The sequence below is a fragment of the Xenopus laevis genome, chromosome 5L (assembly GCF_017654675.1).
Source record: "Xenopus laevis strain J_2021 chromosome 5L, Xenopus_laevis_v10.1, whole genome shotgun sequence".
NCBI lineage: Eukaryota > Metazoa > Chordata > Amphibia > Anura > Pipidae > Xenopus > Xenopus laevis.
Window position 1 is genome coordinate 10,311,864 of NC_054379.1, and position 23,098 is coordinate 10,334,961.

Here is a 23,098-nt window from a genome sequence, read left to right on the forward strand (position 1 = left end):
CCCCTGCAGGGGGTTTGCTACTCTCAGGCAATATTCCCCAATATCCCTTAATAAAATATGGGTACTTGCCAGTACCCAATACTATAATAAAAACATGGGCAGGCTGTGATCCATATGTGGGCAAGAAGAACAATACCAAACACTAATAGGTTCCCACTTTCCAGTACCCCAGGAACCAGCCCTCCTAACAGGTGGGTATAGGCTAGCCCTGTTTGGTATTGTTAGGAAGCATGTGACCTCCTCATAACCAATATGTAAGTTATGAGGTTGCGAATCCTATGACACAGGAGATATGGATACTTTCCTATAATCCATAATTTCTACTAGCTATCCCCCCCTGCTGCTCTAGGTCCACAGCTCTGTTCTTTGATCAGCCGATCAAAGAACAGACTGGCCCAGCTTCCTTGCCCAAATGGTGTGGCTCCAGACCGTCTCAGATGACAGATATGGATGTCACCTTTCCACAGCCCCCTGGTGAGATATAAAATTAAGGGTCTCTGTGTGAGCCTGAGACTGAGTAATTAAAGTATTAACTTTTAAAATGCCAGTGCAAGGTGGCCCTGGCATGACACCTCCCCCCTCAGGAATGGGTACAGAGGATGGCCTATCGGCCTTCCCCTGTGCCCACTAGCTCAGCACAGTCTCCCTGTCTGGAAAGACCATCTGCATTCCCATGCTCACTGCCCTTTTTGTGCTGTATAGTGAAGTCATATTGCTGAAGGATTAAACTCCATCTGAGGAGTTTCCCATTATCCCCAGCTACTTTGTTTAACCAGCTTAGTGGATTGTGGTCTGTGATAACCGTGAAATTGCGCCCATAGAGATAGGGTTGTAATTTCTGCAAGGCCCAAACTACAGCTAAACATTCCTTCTCTACAGTGGCATAGGCCACTTCCCTGGGTAACAGTTTCCTGCTCAGGTATATAACAGGATGTTCTTCCCCTTTACTGTTAACCTGGCTTAGGACAGCTCCAGGCCATAGTTAGAAGCATCAGTCTGTACCACAAATCTGCGGGTAAAGTCAGGAGCTTGTAGAACAGGGGCACTGGCCAGGCTAGTCTTTAGAGTCTTAAAAGCCTGGTCACAATCGGCTGTCCATTCCACTAGACGGGGTAGCTTCTTTTTGGTCAGGTCTGTTAGGGGTTTGGCCAAGGCGCTGTAATTTGGGACAAATTTCCTATAGTACCCCGCAGTGCCCAGAAAGGACATTACTTGCTTCTTTGTCTTAGGGGTGGGCCAATTTGTAATTGCCTCTACTTTCCCTGGCTCAGGACGAAGTGTACCGCTCCCCACTCTGTGTCCCAAGTACTGCACTTCAGTCATCCCTATTTGGCATTTCTCAGGCTTAATAGTTAAGCCTGCCCCCTGGATCCTGTCTAGCACTTGGGACAGGTGAGCCAGATGCTCCTCCCAAGAGTTGCTAAAGATGGCGATATCATCTAGGTATGCCACCGCAAAGCCTTCTAGTCCACCCAGTAGTTGATTTACCAATCTTTGAAACGTGGCGGGGGCGTTTTTCATGCCAAAGGGCATTGTTTGGAACTCATACAACCCAAAAGGTGTTATAAATGCTGACCTTTCCTGTGCCTCTGGAGACATTGGGATTTGCCAGTATCCCCTACTTAAGTCCATTATTGTAATGTACTGGGCGCCAGCCAACTGATCCAACAATTCATCTATCCTGGGCATAGGATACGCGTCAAAGGTGGTGACTAAATTTAGTTTCCTGTAGTCCACACAAAACCTAGTAGTACCATCCTTCTTTGGAACTAGAACTACAGGGGAAGCCCATGGGCTGTGGGATGGCACAATTACACCAAGCCCTATCATCTCCTCTATTTCCCGCTGCAGGTTCGCCTTTACTTCCAGGGATACCCGGTAGGCCATCTGCCTGATAGGGCGATTATCCCCGGTGTCTACATGGTGTATGGCTAGTGAGGTTCTGCCAGGCTTTCCGGAGAACGTACTAACATAAGAGTTAAGTAACCCCATCACCTGAGTTCTTTGGTTAACGGTGAGCATGCTGCTGACCTGTGACCCTCCTATGCCCTCTGTTCCCTGGGCCATCGCAACTAAATCTAGTAAAGGATCAGAACCTGATTCCTCAGCCATACCACAAACTGGCATTACAGAGACCTCCCGCTCATAATTGGCCTTGATCATGTTTACATGATAGACCTTTTTTCTTTTCCCATCTTCATCTAGGGCAATTACGTAATTCACATCATTAGCCCGTTCCAGAATAGTGTATGGGCCTTCCCAGGCAGCCTGTAGCTTATTCTGACGCATTGGCACCAGGACCCACACCTTCTGTCCTGCTTCATAAACCCTTTCTCTGGCATGGCGATCATACCATTGTTTCTGGTAGGCCTGTGCCTGGGTTACATTGTTATGTGCCAATCCCGTCAATGCCTCCATCTTTTCCCGGAATCTTATTACATATTCAACTACTGACACCTCAGGAGTATCTAGCTTGCCTTCCCATGCCTCCCTTACCAGATCTAAGGGGCCACGTACCCTCCGCCCATATAACAGTTCAAATGGGGAAAAGCCAGTAGATGCCTGTGGTACCTCTCTGTAGGCAAATAGGAGGTGTGGGAGATAACGCTCCCAGTCCTTCCCTTGGGATTCTACAAAGGTCTTTAGCATATGCTTTAGGGTGCCATTAAAACGTTCACACAGGCCGTTAGTCTGGGGGTGGTATGGGCTGGCAATTAGGTGGTTCACCTGTATTTTCTTACACAGGCACTGCATCAGGTTAGACATGAATTGAGTCCCCTGATCAGTGAGCATTTCTTTGGGAAACCCCACTCTTGAAAATATGCTTAAGAGGGCATCAGCAACCTTGTCTGCCCGGATGGAGGATAGGGCTACTGCTTCTGGGTACCGGGTAGCATAGTCTACCACAGTGAGAATAAACCGTTTCCCTGAACTGCTGGGTATAGCTAAGGGCCCTATGAGATCCACAGCTACCCTTTGGAAGGGTTCATCAATAACTGGTAACGGAACTAATGGGGCCCTTCCCATATCTCCATTTTTCCCCACTCGCTGACAAGTGTGGCACGAACGACAGTAATTGGCAATGTCTGTACCCATGTTAGGCCAATAGAAATTATGTACTAAACGGGCCTTGGTTTTCTGTACCCCTAAATGCCCAGCTAGGGGGATTTCATGAGCTATTCTTAGAAGCTGTTCCCTAAATTGCAAAGGCACCACTAGTTGCCTGTCACTTACCCACTTCTCTGGTGTAGTTGTAGGCATGGATTCCCTGTACAACCTATTTTCATGCCAGTATATTCTTTCTTTATCAGTCTCAGCAGGGGGTTGGGCTGCAAGGCCTCTCATCTTTTCGAGGCTGGCATCGGTCAGGAGGGCTGCCTCAAATTCCCGACCGCTTGCCTCAAACCTGGGATCTGGTGTGAGTGTGAGCAGGGCCCCAGAAGCTGGAACCCCCCTGTCCTCTGGGTCAGGACACAGCAACGCTACAGGCAGGGGACTTCCTTCAGAGGGGCCCTCCTCCCCACTCAGTGACAGACCCTCCAGCCCTGTACCCCCAGTCTGATACTGGCTTGCCCTTACAGACTGCTGCCGGGTTACTGCTGCAACACAAGGGAGGTTCCCCCCTCCCACATCACAGTGGCTTGCTACTGGGAATCCCCCTACACTCCCTGTGAAATTGTTCTCCCCCCGAGATAGAGATGGGACATACACTTCCCCTCCCCCCAGGTCTATGCATGGGGATTCAGCTGGCTCTAATACAGAATTGCATGCAAACACATCCTGATTTCCCTCCCAGCCCCCATCACAATCAACATCATTATCAGATACCTGTAGATGAGCAGGATTCACGTAGGGCTCTGCTGGCTCCAGAGGGTCCCCTGCGGGCACATACTGTGACACCAACCTGCCCAAGTCAGTACCCAGTAACACATTAGTAGGGATGGTTTCTGACACCCCTACCTCCCGCAACCCCCTCCCTGCTCCCCAATCCAGGTAAACCCGTGCCATGGGCACTGCAGGATGGACTCCCCCAAATCCTGTGACAGCCATGGTCTTCCCGGGAATAATATCCTCACAGTTTACTAGCTCTGGGCGCACTAAAGTCACCTCTGCTCCTGTGTCTCTGAGTCCCACAGTTACCTGAGTGCCCACGGTAACCGGCTGCAGATTGTCCTTGTGGCTCCCCTCTGTCCCAGCAACAAACAAAACAGAAGGAGATGGGCCAGGGGGTTTTCCAGGTGGTGTAGGTTTCCTTTTGTCAGGGCAGACATGACTAAGGTGGCCCACCTTATTACATATAAAACAGCGGCGTGCATCCACCTGTCCCGGCCTTACCCCTGGGCTACTTGCAGGAGCAGCTGCAGATCCCCCCGGTTTGTAAGAAGGGAAGGAGGGGCTTCCTCCTGGCTTTCCTCCTTTCCAGCTATGGGACCCTGGGTTTGGAATAGGCTTCCTGGATACTGGCATCCGGTTTGCAGTATATGCATCTGCAATTTGTGCTGCCTGATCAGCAGTTTTGGGCTCACGGTCAAGGACAAACTGCTGGACTTCCACTGGACAGATACACAGGAACTGGTCCAGTATCATCAGGTCCTCCAATTCTGTAAATGTTGAGACACTGCGACCCTGCACCCACTGATGGAAGGTGATTCTCAGCCTCCCAACCACATCAGTGTAGCTGTCGTGCGCCCCACGCTGTAGACTCCTGAATTTCTTGCGGTGTACCTCTGGGGTGAGGTTAAAGTGCCTAATTAAAGCTTTTTTTATTTCATCATAGTCCCCATCATATTCTAGTGGAAGGTCCGCAAAAACTTCCAGAGCTTTGCCCTTAAGCCCTGGGGTCAGGAAACTTGCCCACTGCTCACGGGGTAAATGAAATTGCCTGCAGGTTTTTTCAAACCCCTCAGAAAAGTGTCCAGATCCCCATCCTTCTCCATCACGGGAAAATTCTCCAGACGGGGTTTGAAGACATTGGCCTCCCGGGAGTCACTGCTGTGAGGTGGGGCAGTACCTTTTTGGAGCCGTGCCATCTCCAGCTGGAATTGTCGTTCTGCTTGGCGCTCAGCTGCCTCCCTCTCTGCTGCTGCTGCTGCTGCTTCCCTCTCGGCTTGGCGCTCAGCTGCCTCCCTCTCTGCTGCTGCTGCTGCTGCTGCTTCCCTCTCGGCTTGGCGCTCAGCTGCCTCCCTCTCTGCTGAGGCCTGGCGTTCTGCTGCTGCAGCCTCGGCCTGCTGGTATTGCAGTATAAGTTGTAGCCGTAAGTTAGGGTCCGATGAGCCCAGCTGCTGCAAAACCAGTTGCAGAGAAGATCCTGTACCACTCTGCGAACTGTTGCTGCCACTCTCATCAGAGTGGTACTGGCCAATAGCAATGTCCATGGTTTGGCCCACCTGCCCAGTGCTGGACTCTTGGTCACTTTCAACCAGGGATGCAATAAGCCATTCCTTGGTCTGATTTGCTACTGCAATCCCTCTCTCCTCACAGAGTCTGGACAGCTGTTCCTTGCTCTGCCTCTTGTAGGATGCCATCTCAGAGGACAATTGCCAAATAAAAGATAGGAAAGAAAAAAGAAGGGAAGGGCACTACTGTTTGCAAGTATGTCTTTTCTAGACTATGCACTGCGTTTGTCCTTGAAGACTGTATATTCCTCGCAAGGATGTACAGTCCTTTAGTGCAAGGGTTAAACACTTAATCCAAGCACTAATGCTCTAATAAAAAATTAAATTATCCCACCGCTGCCACCAATTGTCACAAAAGCGACTCACTCAACCACACTTAACTCTTGGGTTTGGCTACAAGGGGTTACAATCAGTCTCTCAATCACCTTACACACAGGTTAGACTAACATCAGACACCCCAAAAACACACCAACACCCACAAAGTTCATTCGCTGCCACCATCTATCATTAACAGGCGATAGAACCCTAATGTGACTATTCCCCTGCCCTCTATAACAGGTAATAACTCACACTACACAATACATCAAACATTCTCTCCTATGGTAGGTACTCAGGGTAAGATCCTACTAGTCTAACAAGCACTCCAGCAGCCAAAGGGTTAATCTACATTCAAACACACTTTCCTGCTAGCCGTACTAGTTATTCAACATACAAATAGGCAACTTTCCCTTTCCACACATACGAAGAGTTCATACACGTAGGCACAAGCATTCATATGGGCAATGAGTTCGTTTAGAGCACAAGGACTAACGTATTAAATGATATTTAATATTTAAAGAAACAGTGCATATGTATATATATAAATAATGATATTACAAAGATGACACACAGTTGCAAATACAGTAAATAAAATAAAAGGGGTAAAACACAAGAAAACCTTCTTTACCAAGTTTTGAAGTTGTCAGTGTATTCTCTGAGGCACGAGTTGGAAGCTGGACATAACAATCCACTGAAAAAATGGAGCTCCTTGTATGTGACAATGTGATATTGGGAATGTCACTTTTTATTTCCGCTGGGACCTCCCCTCATTACCTATGCATGAGGTAGAGTGCCAGGAAATGTCTTTCGACCCGGGGGGTGCTGTCCAGGGCATATTCCCCAACCAAAAATTGGTATTGCCAGTACAATACTATAAAAAAACATGGGCCAGGCGTGATCCAATGTGGAAAGAAAAACGTATATCAAAATGCGTGTCCTAACTTACGTATTATCTTTGCCTGGCATGAGTCCGCTCAATGCCTGGACTACCTGGCTAAGTCGCAAATTGCTGGAGGCTTTCCGGATTCTCACCTGATTAGCATGGCTTGGCTGTTCTCTTAGATGAGAGTTGGCAGCAGCAGCAACGCAGCAGCTGGGCCATTCACAAATTGCAACAGCTGAGCAGCCGTCAGCTGAGCTTCAGCTGGCATTTCAGATGTCCAAAAAGGTACTGCCCCCTCACAGCAGTACTCGTGTCTAAACCGTTGGAGAATTTTCCCGTGATGGAGAATCTGGACACTTTCTGAGGGGTTAAAACTTGCAGGCAATCTTCATTTACGCCGTGAGCATGTGGCATTTCCTGACCCCAGGGCTTAAGGGAAAGCTCCGGAGAACTATGATGGGGACTTGATGAAATTTTAATTTAGGCCACTTTAATCACCCCAGAGGTTCAGGAGGTCTACAGCGTGGGCCGCACGACAGCTACACTGTGTGGTTGGGAGGCGAGAATCCCTTTCAGTGCAGCAGTGTCTCAACATTTACAGCCCTGGACAGTTCCTGCCGTTCCAGCGTTTGTCCTTGACGTTGCTGACTTTGCAGATGCATATACTGAACGTGCAGCCAGGAAGCCTATTTCCCAAGTGTCTGGGGGGATTGCAGCTGCTCTGCAAGTAGCCCAGGGGTAAGCCTGGATGCACGCCGCTGTTTTTAAGTAATAAGGTTTACGTCATGTCTGCCTGACTACACCACTGGATGGCCCATACAGAGGGGAGCCACAAGGACAATCTGCAGCCGGTTACAAGGTTGTGGCGGAGACCAGGAGCAGAGGTGACTTTAGTGGCGCCCAGAGCTAGTTGTCCCGGAGCACCATACGGCTGACTTCAGGTTGTTCTTTTGCTTCTGTTTTACTCTGAGGGCAACACAGGGGACCCTCTGTACGTGAATCCTGCCATAGCTTCTGATAATGATGTTGATTTGTGATGGGGCTGGGAGCGGAAATCCAGGATGTGGTTGCTGCCAATTCTGTATTTGGCATTGGGGGTGGTATTCCATATCTCGCGGGAGAGGAATCCCAGCTCCACTGTGCCACCTAGCAGTAACCCGGCAGCAGTCATCATCAGACTGGGGGTACATGGAGGACTGAGTGGGAGGAGGGCCTCTGAAGGAAGAGCACCCAGAGAGCAGGGGTCTCAGCTAACTACACCATCCAGTCTGAGCAAGCGGTTTTGAAGATGCCAGCCTCGACCTTCAGCCCAACCCTGTGAGACTGTAAAACTGCAAAAGTTGCATTCATGTACAACTACATGGTAAGTGACAGCAACTAGTGGTCCAGCTTCTAAAGACTCATGAAATCCCCTAGTGGGCACTTTAGGGGTACTTTAGTCACATTTTCTATTGGCAAAGGGTCACAGACATTGATGTCGACGTCACGTCCCACTTAGTTCACATTATCTGAATGGGGTAGCTGTGGATTCATAGGGCCCTACTTAACCATTTCAACGGTTTATTCTCATGTGGTAGACATGCTTACCCGTACCCAGACAGCAGTAGCTACCTCCATCGGGCCAGACAAGGTTGCTGATGCCTCTTAAGCATTTTTCAAGACGTGGCGGTTTCCAAAGAATGCTCACTGATCAGCTCAATTCATGTCTAACCGAATGCGTGCTGTGTAGAAAATACAGGCGAACCACTAATTGAGACTGGCTGTGTGACTTCTTTTAATGGCAGCATATGCTTAACTTTGAAATCCAAGGGAAGGACTGGGAGCGTATCTTCCACACTGCCTATACCCCAGGCATCCTATGCTTCCATTTGAACTGTTATATGGGCCGGAGGTACGTGGCCCTTAGATCTGGCTAAGGGAGGCATGGGAAGGCAAGCTAATACTCCTGAGGTGTCAGTAGTTGAATATCAATAAGCATTCCGGATGGAGGCATTGACGGGAATTGGCCGTAAAACCCAGGCACAGGCTACCAGAAAAATGGTATGATCGCATGCAGATTTTATAAGCGGATATGGCCAGAAAAGCTACAGAAGGCCCCATACCACTCATTCTGGAACGGCCTAACCTACGATGATATGGGAAATCTATATGGTATCGGCCAATTATTGCAGGGGAGGTTCTGTATGCATTGTGGTATGCTGAGGAATCGGTTCTGATCCTTTACTAGATGTTGCGAAGGCCCAGGAAAGAGGGCATATGGTCAGGGTCTGCTCACGTTACCAAAGAACTCGCGTGATGGGTTCTTCCTCTTATGTAGAAAGCCTGGCAAGACACGTCCTAGCCATACACATGTAGTAATCGCCCTATCAGGCAGATGGGGATCCTGGAAGTAAAGGCGAACCTGCAGCGGGAAATAGCAGGGATGATAGGGCTGTGTAATTTGTCGCAGTCTTCAGATGAACCGAATCATGGTGTACTTCTACCAACCAGTCGCCGCACCTTTCGCCTGCGGATAGATTATGTCTAGTATTAACCAAAAGATATAGGAGGGAGCTGATCTTCCTTAGGTGTGAGCCTGAGACTGTAGTTATATTTGATGAGTTGGTTAGTGATAACTGATAATACTAAATTTATTGACCTAGTCGACCAGGTGGCCTGGATGACACAGTTATTTCACTTGATGATGTTCAACTGATTTATGATAACCAGTATATAATGACAACTCGGGATGGAGGACTGTGCCGCCCACAGAGGAAATGAGCAGCAATGAACCCTGTGGGAATTAGTTTGGAGTCTTCGCTGTGGCTGCGCAAAATAACTAGATGGTTATCCAGATAACTGGGAATCTTTATCAAGTTACGTTCGAATTGGATACTCATACGTTAGCAACACAAGGTGTGGCTCAAATAATATCCATTGTATTCATCTGAATGTAGGTGGCACACTCAGAGAAAATGTCTGTGGCACACTCTTGTTAAAACACACAGCTGGCTGTTATTGTGTTTCTAGGTGTGTATTTAGACGTTACTTACCAAACTCAATGTACTAAATCTTTTGTTATATGAAAAAACGCCCCGATCCTACCTCAACCGGGTGTTGACAGTTCACATCACCTCAATATACTAATTCTTGTGGTTTTTTGACATTAGGAAGTGCTTTTGCGTTGTTGCAACATACTCGCGGGCCGATTGAGCATGAGATGCAGGGACGTAGGACATTTTATCGAGCGTCGGTTGGGTAAGCATCTGGGCTCACCACTTGGGTTCCTTAATTGTGCTAGTTCGCGATAGTGGCCATTACGTGGCCCACGATGGGAGAACGGTGATAGGGCTTTATATTTAGACATAATTTAGAGATGTTCTGGTAGATACTCGCTTCATAGGATTGACACTCTGGAGGGGGGTGTCTGCTAAGACTTAGAGACATAGAGGCTTGTCTGGGTGGGCAGCGTGATATTAAACGATAATCAAAGCAAGTTTCACTTTGCGCCTCTCGATGTGTACATATGTTATGGGACGGATGTACAATTCTAATTTAATGTTCAGCAAACCATGCGATTTTTTAATGTATTTCGAAGTTTTCCTCTAGTGTTAAAGATTTCGATATATTAATCTCATATTCAATTTTCCTTTTCATTCCTTTGTTAAAAACAGTAGCCCAGTATCTAAATGGCATGAGCTGCCATAATTCTGACCCTCTGAAGGCCTCGGCAACAGGGAAGAGATAATTAATAGTAATAAATTCATCTATACACATGGTACCACTCAGGGCCACCTTGGGAATAGTAATATGGCACTGCAATTGGTAGGAGAGTAATAATTTAGCAACATTGGCAAAATGGCACTGCCCAGTTGTCTTCATAGGCAGAGGGGGATTTTTGTGTTTGGGGAGGCTAATTGGATGGTAGTTTAGTTAACTTTTACTATTTACTAAGTTTACTATGAATGGCCTGTTCTTATCAGATTTTCAGCTGGTCTTCGTTTTTTATATTAACTTCTGACTCTTTCCAGCTTTCAAAAGCAGGGGTCACTGACCCCAGCAGCCACAATAAATGTCTATCCGCCAACCATGTTATTGTTATTGTTACTTTTTATCACTTATCTATAACTGAGACAGTGTATGTGTAGGAGGGAGACATACAAGGATAGAAGCCAACTGAATGTTAAAAAGAAACAAGTTACTATCTGTACAAGGTCAGTTCAGAGCCTCTGATACGTTACACATTCCTTGTGTATTTTGTTCTTGAAAACATAGGGGCAGATTCACTAAAGGGCGAAGTGGCCGTCGCCAGAAATCGCATCCGCCGAGGCATCACCAATTCACTAACCGGCGCAAATCACAATTCGCTAGCGAAAGAGGCCGTCGCTAGTGTTCGTTCACACTTTTTGCTCTGGCGAATGGTCGTCGCTTCACAAATTCACCAAAGTGCAGGTTTTATTGAACGTTACTTCTTTCGCCAGAGTTTCCTTCGCCACCTCAGACCAGGTGAACTGCTGAAACAAAGCTACATCTTCCTCAATCTTATGTCAGTGACATCATATCCTGTACGCCGGAAAGTCATAAAAAATGTAAAAAAAACGCTGGCGACTTTTCTTTTTTAAAAGCGGGGTTGCCTTCAAAAGTTCTGATATTTAAAGATTTTTGTCTGATATTTAAACATTTTTTTAAAGACATTTGACGGGCATGCCACATATATTTTAGGGTGGGCTCATGTCTAGGGCATTAGAGGAGCTTTTATTTCTTTATTAAGGTTCCTTGGACATTTGTAATTAGGGATGCACCGAATCCAGGATTCGGTTCGGGATTCGGCCGAATCCTTCTGCCTGGCTGAACCGAATCCGAATCCTAATTTACATATGCAAATTAGGGGTGGGGAGGGAAATCGCGTGACTTTTTGTCACAAAACAAGGAAGTAAAAAAATGTTCCCCCTCCCACCCCTAAGTTGCATATGCAAATTAAGGTTCGAATTCAGTTTGGTATTCGGCGAATCTTTCACAAAGGATTCGGGGGTTCGGCCAAATTCAAAATAGTGGATTCGGTGCATCCCTATTAGTAATAAAAAGTGGTCACTTCAAGCATTTGCATCAACATCTCTAAAAAAGACGTCCACAGGACTTTTATGCGCCTCCCCTATTCAAATGAACCTAAGTGTAAGATCACTAGTGAATTATTGCTTGGCACAAACGAACTCTAGCGGATCTTCATTATGAAATGCTCGCTAGCGAAAAGTCGCCAACATTTGGCGCCCAGGACGCAACTTTGCATTTTAGTGAATTAGCTGAGTGGTAACGAATTTGCACCTGGCGAAGTGGAGCGGAGTGTGGCGAAGAGGTGACTGGCGAAAATTCGCCCTTTAGTGAATTTGCACCATAGTGATATTACACATCTACTCAAGTAGTATATGTACATATAAGTAATTCAGTTATACCTAATATAAATTAGTCATATCATCTGGTGGCCAATCACAGCTGTCACACTGAATAAAGGGACCCCTGGGGTGCAGTAATAGGCCAAGGCTTGGGAGAATGGAAATAACATAAGGGTAAGTGCCCACTCTGCGCTGAACTAACACAATACACACAGAATACAATCTTCTGATACATACGGGTCATCTTGCGCCATATCCTCACACTTTTCCGCATTATTATTCCCCATATTGATAGGAGCCTCTGCTGATATGGCGGCCACTGCTGTTTTATGGGAACGTCGCTCGCACACAAACTGCAGAGAGCTCAGTTGGCACAATGGGACTCACTAGAGAGAAAAGGAATCAGTTAATGAGTAGAAGAGCCATAAAACTCATATGCACAATCCTACGTCCAGCATTGAGTCGCTATTCCTCTCTCAGCATCTGTTTCTCTTCATTCTGTCTTCATGCAGCAGTTGGGTATCAGATATTCATTGACAGTTAGATCCAATATATCTTATAGGAGGGCTCCTTTTGCCTAGAAGATGTATTAGAGCTCACTCTATTAAAATCACCAGACATCATGTCTCTCTACATGCAGAATTTGTGCAAAAGGCAGTTCTTTTGTTGGATTTTGTTTGTACTAGAATCAGTTATTTGAGTGAGCTCTAATACATCTGCTAGGAAAGGAAGCCCCCCTATAAGATATATTGGATCTAACTGTCAGTGAATATCTGACACCCAACTGCCGCATGAAGACAGAATGAAGAGAAACAGATGCTGAGAGAGATAGTGAAGATAAATTTGATTATTTCAGAAACGATGCAGAATTTTTAATTGATTGTATTTACAAAGTTTCTTAGTTTCAAAGTTTCAGTATGACGAATCTCATATTCAATTTTCATTCCCCTTTAAAAACAGACCAGACCAGGGTACTCTACAATGCAGAGGTGCCATCATTCCTGTGCTCCCGGGCGACCCCTGAGCTGGGCACACAGAGAGAGTATTAGGTATATTCTCTATATACACATGTACCAGCTTAGGGGCACCTGGGAATACAGTAAATATGACACTGCAATTAAATACCCCACTCCAGGTTGGGTTTTTTAAGGAGAGTAATAATTTAGCAACATTGGTTACACAGGGGTGCAAAATGGCACTGCCCAGTTGTCTTCATAGGCAGAGGGGGATTTTTGTGTTTGGGGAGGCTAATTAAAGTTAACTTTTACTATTTACTAAGTTTACTATGAATGGCCTGTTCTTATCAGATTTTCAAACGGTCTTCATTTTTTATATTAACTTCTGACTCTTTCCAGCTTTCAAAAGGAGGGGTCACTGACCCCAGCAGTCACAATAAATGTCTATCTGCCAACCATGTTATTGTTACTTTTTATCACTTATCTTTCTATTCAAACCTTCTCTCTTATTCATCTTCCAGTCTCTTATTCCAGCCACTGCCTCGTTGCTAGGTTAAATTGGATCTTAGCAACCAGACAGCTGCTGAAATGTCAAAATGGAGAGAATAGTTCAAAAACACCAAAACAAATGGAGACCAATTGCAAATTGTCTATGAATATCACTGTCTATCTCATATTAAAACTTAAGATAAAGGTGAACTACGTCTTTAAAGAGATTTTTTACTCGATAACTTCTTAGAATCCAAAGTCCACTTTCGTGTATAATATTCCAGAACACAGGGCAGGATAAATGTGGTGGTAATTTCATGTAAAATAACTCCCAGAACACCCCAGGTGAAGCCACTTTACCAAAATCTGAATATGTCGGTGGTATATACTGTATGTAAAACATACAATAACATTCATGTCTATTCACACGTCACATTCTGTCATTAAAGTACAATCGCCAGTAACCTTCTGACAGTTGTGGGGTCCAACAAGGCAGAATTACTGGATACAATGAAATGTATGATAAAGGTTAAAGAGATACTGACATCAGAAAATAACCATTTTATTATCTATCATAACATTAGCAGGAGTCCGTTAGCATTAGAAACTCTAACTGACAGATTAAGAAGTGACAGTCAGGTTGGCAAAACAGTCAGGTTTAGGGACTTCAAGTGGCAATTAATTACAAAAGCAGAACTATCAGCAAAAAACGATCAACATGACCTGTAGGCAACTTTTAATGTAGATTAAGATTTTGAAAAGAACATTTTTAGTGTCAGTATCAGTTTAATAAAGTTTTCTATTTATTGCACAAGACGGCACTTGTGCTCAGTAGATCTAACGTGCTGTACAGTGTGGGGCGGCAGAATTACTGACCTGATCCTGAGAGCGAGTCTGAGAAAAACCTTAGTCAGTCGGGAGACTTTATAGCTGAAGTGACAACGTGACTCACTGGGAAGTCATTGACATGATGTCAGCTCTGTGTAACCTCATTAATATTGAGCAATAGCCCCACTGCCTCTGATCCGCCTCCTCAAAATCATCTCAACTCTCATTTACTCTCGGCTCCACCCTCCTCCATATTCCCTTTATATCTTCTCATTGCTGCTCTCTATACTTTACTTATTACACACTACCTGCCTATAATGCTAATGATAATAGAAATAAAGATAATAGACAGATAAAAAGACAGATAGATAGATAGATAGATAGATAGATAGATAGATAGATAGATAGATAGATAGACAGACAGATATATAGATGATAGATAGATGGATGGATGGATGGATGGATAGATAGATAATAAGAAAGGCTATATAGATGATAGATAGATAGAGAGAGAGAGAGAGAGAGAGAGAGAGAGAGAGAGAGAGAGAGAGAGAGAGAGAGATAGAGAGAGAGAGAATATGTAGATGATTGATAGATACATAGATAGATAGATAGATAGATAGATAGATAGATAGATAGATAGATAGATAGATAGATAGATAGATAGATAGATAGACATATAGATACAGACAGACATATAGATAGATAGAAAGAAAGACAGACAGACATATAGCAAGATAGACAGACAGATAGATAGATAGATAAATATAGATAGACGGACAGATATACAGATGCAGCCACTTTGGTTTGTCTGTTTGACACAGAATAACTAAACACAGATATCCCATTTATCTCATTTAACACAGAAAACTGCGTCACAACATCCCATCTAATTAAAGCATTCACCATTGTTCACAATGGTGCTTTGGTATGCTAATGGAAAGGTTAAATGCATTAAATGAGTTAAGATGACTTTAGATAACGCAGTTTCTTCAATTAACCATGAGTCATGACGCATTTATCTCACAAATCCAAGTGGCTTCATCTGTAGATAGATAGATAGATAGATAGATAGATAGATAGATAGATAGATAGATAGAGATTGAGTGTGAGAGAGAGAGAGAGAGAGAGAGAGAAATAATAGATAGACAATAGGCAATTACATTTGCAAATAACTAAATGAAATAAGTAATGAGTGTATAATGTAAAGCTGCTTAGAATGACTCCATCTATCATTATGAGACTGTGCCTCTCCTCCTCAGCCAACAGAGACACTGCCTCTCAAACGAGAGACTTAAAGGAAAACTATACTCCTGAACAATGTCAGTCTCTATAAATATGTATGGCATAAAAGGTTCTAAGGGCCGCCCCCCTGAGATCGTATGATTCACATTGCACACAAACAAACCATACATGTTAGGTCACATGATTAAATAAACAGACAGAGTTGTGTCTTTTGCTTCCACACTTCTTCCTGTTACAGTTAGAGCTGCAGTATTTCTGGTCAGGTGATCTCTTCCTGTTACAGTTAGAGTTGTAGTATTTCTGATCAGGTGATCTCTTCCTGTTACAGTTAGAGCTGCAGTATTTCTGGTCAGGTGGTCTCTTCCTGTTACAGTTAGAGCTGCAGTGTTTCTGGTCAGGTGATCTCTGAGGCAGCACACAGACCATCACAACATGGTGGTTCAAGGCAAGAGATGTAAAAGGGCAATATTTACTGATATTTATATTCCAGTTCTGTAGAATTCTTGCATTGGCCACTCAATACAATATAAACTATCTGTGCTTAAGTATTTATTGTGAGGTATAGTTTTCCTTTAATGTTGACGTCACTTCCCGGGTTCCTTTTTCCACAAATATGACTGGCAGCCGTGTGACCTCCCAGTTGTGTTACCCGTGATGTAGTTGGGTACAGAGAGACACCGACAGGGAGAAATCTGTGATTAGTGGGCAAACAAGGTGTTGTTGTTTCAAATTCATTATATTTGCAGCAAAAACTGTTACTATTGTCAAAAATACAAAAAAACATGTGAAAGTGATCGGAAGAGTTCTGAGCAATATTTATTAACTGGAGGGATTGAATATGACTTTGATTTCATGTAAAGGTCAACGTGTTGCCAATATCATTGCACTTTATGTTTATTCATTAACAGAAGACTTGACTTCTGGGCTTGTTTCCAGCCTCCTCCCCAGGACTTTGTGACCTGCTCTGCACACTGCCCCCTTCTAACATATTCTGTGGTGCAGGGTCAGACTGGAGCATTGGGGGCTCACCAGGACTGTAAAACAATGGGCCCTCCTGACAGTCACCAGGGGCCCGCTTCAAACATGAGAACTCCCACCACACGCATGCGTGAAAGACACAGCTCCGGGCGCAACAGCTGATCCCCCGATCCCTCCGCCAGCAGGGGGGCAGGTCTGGGCCACCCCATGGGGTTTTTTTCAGGTGTCCCACCGGCTCAGATCTGACTATGGTAAATGCCCTCTGTAGGGTGACACTTGGCTGTTTTCTTCTTTCAGTTTCACAATTTACACAGTCAGCACCCTCACCTCCAAAAAAACTTTAGTATGATGCACGTCCAACGGTTTCCAGCCTCAATCCGTTCATCAATTCAAATTGCAGTAATAGACGGCACCTATTACTGCAATTTGTTTTCTTCTTTCATCTCACTGGTTCTTATCTCCCATGATTTTGGACACTTTCTAGTTGTTGAATTTATTGTACACTTTCCAGTTCTTGAATTTGTTGGGTTACAAAGATCAGCCGTGTTATTTACTTATTGCCTTTTATTCATACAGTGCCGACATATTCAGCAGCGCTTTACAGTGTCCATCACTCGCATGACCCCGCACCACTGGAGCTTACAATCTGTATTATTTACTCCCATTGGTCGGTTTAATAAGGAGCCAAATAATCTATGTTTTTGGAGTGTAGGAGGAAACACACATGGAGAACATACATAGGCTCATATATATGAAACACAGACAGTGATCAGTCTAACTCACACTGTGGCCTTGAGCAGCGGCCGTAGACACCACTGTCCCATCGCTCAGTCTAACCCACATTCTGGAGTTGATTAGCTGCGGAAAACAATAAAAAGTCAATATTTTTACACAAAGAGAAAGAGAATGGTGTGTACGGCAGCTGGTCAACACCACAGCGTGAGTTAGACTGATCGCTGACGATTTCTTTCTGTGTTTCGTGTACAAATTGTAGCCAAATATTGCCTATGGTTGCCATTAAGCCTTCAAAACAGGGAATCACTTATAGATGTATGTTAATTGGCTGGGGCTAAAAATCTCTTTGCTATTTTACTTTCGTTTGTATAGATCGGAAAAAAAAACACCAACACAAATTAAACTAAAAATCGCAAAGTCTTGATTTAGAAATAACTTACCGAATCTCCGCTTGCGCTCCTCTTCAGAAAGCGATCGGGCGATCCATCGTGCGGCACTCGATTTGACCTCCCTGCCTTCCTTATAGGAGATAGCCAGGGAGGAGAAATCGAGCGCCGCAAGATGGATCGTCGCCTTTTCTGAAGAGGAGCGCAAGCGGAGTTTCGGTAACTTATTTCTTAATAAAGATTTTTCGATTTTAAAGTTTAATTTGTTTTGGTGGTTTTTTTTTTTTGATCTATACAAACTAATTTTTTTTTAAAAAAATGATGTCACTGGTCCTTTAAAATGCTAATAGATAGTGTGGTGGTAGTGTAGGCTTTAAAGTTCCCTCCTTTCCCACTAGAGCTCCTGAGCAAAGGGTAAGTGCACAATGGTCTTACTATTTAGTCACAATGGTTGTGGGGGGACTTGATTTTAAATGCACTACAAACTTATAATGCTCACATAGTGTAGAACTCATGTACAATGAGGGGCCTTGACGTGGCACATGAGCTTACATATTTTGGCCAAAATGTGGTACTAACACCTCATTTTTTGTAAAAAATTTTTAAAGGCAAACCGAGCGCCGGCAAATTTTCTCTTTTAGCTCATATATATGAACTGGACATAATGTTTTGCAGGCATTGACATCATTTATTAAAGGTACTTCCGTGTCTTGCATTCCCCTCTAGCTGTGCTTCCACCAGTGCCACAGTCCAATAAATCAAAATGTGGTAACAAAAAGGTCAGAGGCAGAATTTTTTTTTGTATTTGAAGATTTTATTTTCATAGAAAAAAGAAAAAACTCTTACAAGCATAACATTAGCACATGTACGATTAGTTCAGTTACATTATCTTAGATTGGTATAACAAAACTTGCAGGCACTGCTATAGACATATCTTTGTGTTACCAATAAACCTTTGTATTGAGCATATAAGTGTATCATTGTCTTTATTAGTGCTGTCGTCATGTGCTCAACCTGTAGTATGGGGTAAGTATTGGCCAATCCACTATCAATGCTTCGCATAGGTCCAAGAGGGGAGGAAAAAAGTAAACAATAAAAGTAATAGTGAGGGGAAAGAGGGGAGAGAAAGTGAGGAAGGGGGGTCAGAGGGTGAGAGCAGAGGAGCCAAACCATTGAGTTAGTTTGAGTCTGTTTGGGCTGTCTCGAATTCAGCCCAGGGGAGCCATAACAGTGCAGTTTTGTATCCTGTACCTTGTAGATACGCTCTAATGGTTTCCATGTTTCTTATCCATTTCACTTTAGTGATAAGGGCCTGTTGATTTGGTACGTAGGTGCTCTTCCACTTGGCGGCTCTTAGCGTCTTCGCTGCCGTGAGTATATGTGTCGCTAGTTTATTCGAATCTGAAGTCTTCAGTGCTGTGAGAGGTAGGCCCAAGAGGAATGATAAAGGGTCGGGGTCTATGGAAAGTTTAAAAATGGCAGATAAGGTGTGGGCCACCATTTTCCAGAATTCTCTAACAGTCAGACGCAGAATTGCAAAAAGTTGTAGTGCTTTTAATTACACAACATGTTTCAAGCAGGAGCTCTTTATTAGGTGTAACAGTCCCACCTCCTCTTCTAAATCACACACCAGTGGCCTATTGACATAGTGGGACCCTGCAGTTACTGGCGCCTTCAAGCTTGAAGTAATTCCAGGTAGAGTCCTGCATTGGGTTGGGTACCCTTGAAATGCCTGCAACTTGGCCAGATTTTGGGCAGAAAGTTCCCAATTCCCTGACCATGTGAGCAGTCCTGCTTCCCCAATACGATTTCAGGCTTGAATTCCCCCCACCACCCTGAGTTAAAAGTTATTTCCCCCCTGAACTGGTTAATCTGACTCCATAGTGACGTCACTTCTGGCCGACTGTGATGTTTGGACCAGGCACTGGTTTAAACATGAAGCTTTATAAACAGTAAGATCCTTGGAAAGACTTTCTGAGTCATGGTTTATGAACTTGTGCCAAGTTGATAGGAAATAGAAAAGGTCATAGGCTCATTATTGTGACATAGTTATATAATACAAGTACAGTGACGTACTTCAGTGGTGTATGCTTAATGCTGCCTCAGATAATAGTGTTGATGAATGATGTAATGACTGATGATGAGAAAAAAGTTTAATGTTTGTCTGTGGCTTTAAGGATGTAAGAATATAGTAAAAAGACCATCCCTGATGAGAATGTGAAGCTTCTTGAGTAGAAGGACCTACATGTATGGCTTTGGTTTTGAAGGTCGGGTTTTTTGATGGGTGGTTACCATTAGTTCAGGTAGTATCAGGTGACTCCCTCAGTTATATAAATATTGAAGATATCTGTATTCTACTAATCCTCATTATTAAAAAGGGAGGAACTGTTCCTTGGGAGGCACCAATCCAGTTGTAGTAGGCAATGGAGGCCCATAAATGAGACGGTACTATAGTATCCACAGATAATAATTAGCAGACCAGGAAGCCCAAAGCCATCCCAAGCTATGATAGTGGGATCAGTGCCCTAGTGATTTACACCAGTGTAGTAACCTGATTGTTAAGTAGGGGAGAAGTCAATAATGCCCAAAAAGGATTTGCAGATGTGCCCTGAGAAATAAGACATTCCCTACCTTGTATTTCTGATTATTCATTGCTACTAAAACTGTGCCTGGCTGTTCAAAATATTCAGACGTTTGCCTTTCCAACATCTGATTCCAAAATCAAGGGTATTAATATTACGTTTGTCTTCTATTTGAAGGTTAATAGGGAATGATAACAAACTTAGATGAGACCATAAACCTTCACCAGAACTCTCACTTCTTCCCCCCGAGCCCTTAGGTAGTCAGTTAAAGTGGCAGTATAATAGCTAAACATTTACTTTCTATTAAAATATATGTCTCATTCCAAAGCCAAGGGTATTGATATGAAGCTGGTCCTCCTTTTGCAGCATACCAGCCTCTATACGTCTAAAACTGGCCATAGATGTGAAGATTTACCTTCATATAGGATGAACGAGCGTTCGGTGCCATCTCCCGACCTGCCACGAACCAATCAAATAAAGTAGTAAAAGAACAGATCAGACGATGTTCTGCCCGACAGCAATCGTAGGAAAGTTATGTCCGACAAAGCTGGTGACAGTCTCCCACTGATATCATCAGATCGGCAATACACGCAGAGATAATATCAGTAGCCGACAGAAATTTTCTAACCTGTCCAATCGACCGATCGCCATCTCATGAAAAATGTCGGGACACTCCACACACGGCCCGAAAATCGTACGAAACAGAGATTCGTACGATCAAATCTTTGCATCTATGGCCAGCTTAAGAAAGCTTTTCATTAGATATAGGTTTATTGACATTGAGATTTGCTTCCACTTAGTCACAAGAGCATTAGTGAGGTTGGATGATTGTCCTACCAATTCATCCTATAGGGTTCAGTTGGATTGAGGTCAGGGCTCTGTTCAGGAAAGTAAGGTTCTTTCAGGCCCATCTCAGCAAACCCATTCTGTAGGGGCTTTGCTTTGTGGTATTGTGCTAAAATAGAAGAGGCTTCTCCAAACTGTTACCATAAAGAAGGAAGCATGGAATGGTCAAGAATGCAAACTATATGCTGTCATACATCCTACCTGCATTGCCCCTACTGCCAGACATTCTCCGTGGTCAGTGTCCCATTGTTGGTCTCCTGCCTTTTCCATCTCCCATCTTCTCTCAGACTCCTTCATAACCCAACACTGTCACACCTACTCCCTACGATATACCTCATTCATTCTCCGACCTCCTCTCTGATCCTATTTCATATGCCGTAAGACCTCCTATCCTGGGTGCCATCAAAAGCACAGTGTCTATTCTAAGGCCACTATGTTATGAAATCTAGGTATCTAGTAGAAGTTTGAAAGTAGAACCAAAACTGTACTGTTGACCTGCAACTCTTTATTTAGGTAAAACACGCAAGACATTTTTGGACTTATGGCCTTTATCAAGAGTGCAATTAAAGTCGCTGTGCAAATTGTCGCTATGCAGTCCTGAAGAGTCCATTTTAATGTTAATATTAAAGTCCATACGCCACAGCAGGAGTCATCAACGTTCATAACAATCCTATTGTGAAGTAAGGTGTCCAGAAGTTCATAGAAGGATCACCTAAAAAAACCTGTTACACAAGAAACACCAAACATTCACATTTCTTTCTGTATTAACAGTTGTTTTATTACCCGCTAGTCTTCTGTAACCTTAAACAACTTACCCAAAACCACCTAGAATTACTGGTGCAGAGACTAGCAGGAGAATTTTCTGTAAATGATTAAAGGAAACATCCGTTTGTTGGAACCTTTGGTTAATGTGTATCTAACACTCTGACCTGTTCAGCTCAATCAATGATTGATCAATGTTTCTTATTGCAGATATACTGTATGTTCTTTGAAACTCTTTACTGTTCTTAATGTTTCTCCCACATAGTCTTCATCACAGGGATATTTTAGATATTAACCCATATGGTCGGTTTGATTAGCACCATATACTCTGAAGGAGATACTCAAGTTGGATGAGCACTGAACCCTTTATTCTGCACTTGCAGCAGATATAGTATACCCTGTTCTAAAGATCATATGATTAGCCCTGGTGCTTTTAAATTAGAAGGAAAGCTACCAAAGCATTTTATTGCCAATAGACTAGCCACAATAGTGCAAGCTATAACACTATATTTATTCTGCAGAATGCTTTACCATACCAGAGTAAACAGCTCTAGAAGCTCTCTCTGTTTGTTTAGGATAGCAGCTGCCATATTAGCTTGGTGTGACATCACTTCCTGCCTGAGTCTCTCCCTGCTCACTCATAGCTCTGGGCTCAGATTACAGCAGGGAGGGGAGGGGTAGTGGGAGAGAGAAGCAAACTGAGCATGCTCAAGCCCTAGCCCTGGAGGTTTAAGCTGAAAACAGGAAGTCTGATACAGAAGCCCATGAGTACACAATAGAAGGAAAGAAATGTGCTGTGTTTCTTTTGACAGAGGAATCAGAGCAGCATTACTTTGAGGGTTTACTGGTGTATTTATAAAGACCTTTCTAATAAAGCTTACTTAGTTTTAGCCTTTCCTTCTTTTTTAATTATACTCCGCTGCTCTGCATTTACTGGCAGGTGCAGCCTTTCCCTAATTAGCTCCCAGCAGAGGACCCTTATTTCAACCATGAACTGGCTTCCCTACTTGCCAGTTCATTGGTCTCCATACCTGCTGGACAACGGGTCTACGTTCCTGATTCTAAGTTCCAGTCTTATCCTGTTTCTGGACTCTCTCCCGTGCTGGTATTACCCAGTTCATGTTCCGGTTTCCCTTTTTTTGGCTAGTGTATGCCTGTCCCTGGACTTTTGTTTACCTTGAGCTGCTGAGCCAGTAAGTTGTTCACTGTACATATATATTGTGGTAGAGTGACCAAAGAGATGTGTAGAAAGCTTTGTTTTGCCTTTAATTTCTCTACAGTAGGAGATGTAAGTTTCTCTGTTTAAAAACATTAGTAGCCAGGTC

General features: G+C 43.9%; 2 protein-coding genes across 3 annotated transcripts in view; both read right to left on the bottom strand.

The window, feature by feature from the left end:
* The window catches only part of LOC121393074 (ATP-binding cassette sub-family B member 5-like), a 37,094-nt gene extending 24,730 nt beyond the window's left edge, over positions 1 to 12,364 (bottom strand). Inside the window, exon 1 of one of the 2 annotated variants that reach the window (XM_041562511.1) lies at positions 12,229 to 12,364. Coding sequence is in view for 1 of the 2 variants with exons in the window: in XM_018262561.2 (XP_018118050.1) it covers positions 12,204 to 12,253 (50 nt within the window). In the remaining variant the exon portion in view is untranslated. Of the gene's footprint in view, positions 1 to 12,203 lie in introns of both variants that reach the window. The other variant, XM_018262561.2, reaches the window with a different exon arrangement.
* On the bottom strand, positions 512 to 4,587 carry LOC121393599. The gene is made up of 2 exons (XM_041562512.1): positions 1,727 to 4,587; positions 512 to 911 (listed from the first exon to the last, which is right to left on the bottom strand). The coding sequence occupies exons 1-2, from the start codon at positions 4,585 to 4,587 to the stop codon at positions 605 to 607; spliced, it is 3,168 nt and encodes a 1,055-aa protein (XP_041418446.1). The 3' UTR covers positions 512 to 604.
* Positions 12,365 to 23,098: the final 10,734 nt, after the last annotated feature.

What these genes read in the sequence shown, in the direction of transcription:
- LOC121393599 (XM_041562512.1), bottom strand. Translation starts at nt 4,587, where the DNA reads ATGATACTGGACCAGTTCCTGTGTATCTGTCCAGTGGAAGTCCAGCAG. An exon ending in AGGTTTTGTGTGGACTACAG is followed by an intron (nt 912 to 1,726) that starts GAAACTAAATTT and finishes ATACCTGAGCAG; the next exon opens with GAAACTGTTACCCAGGGAAG.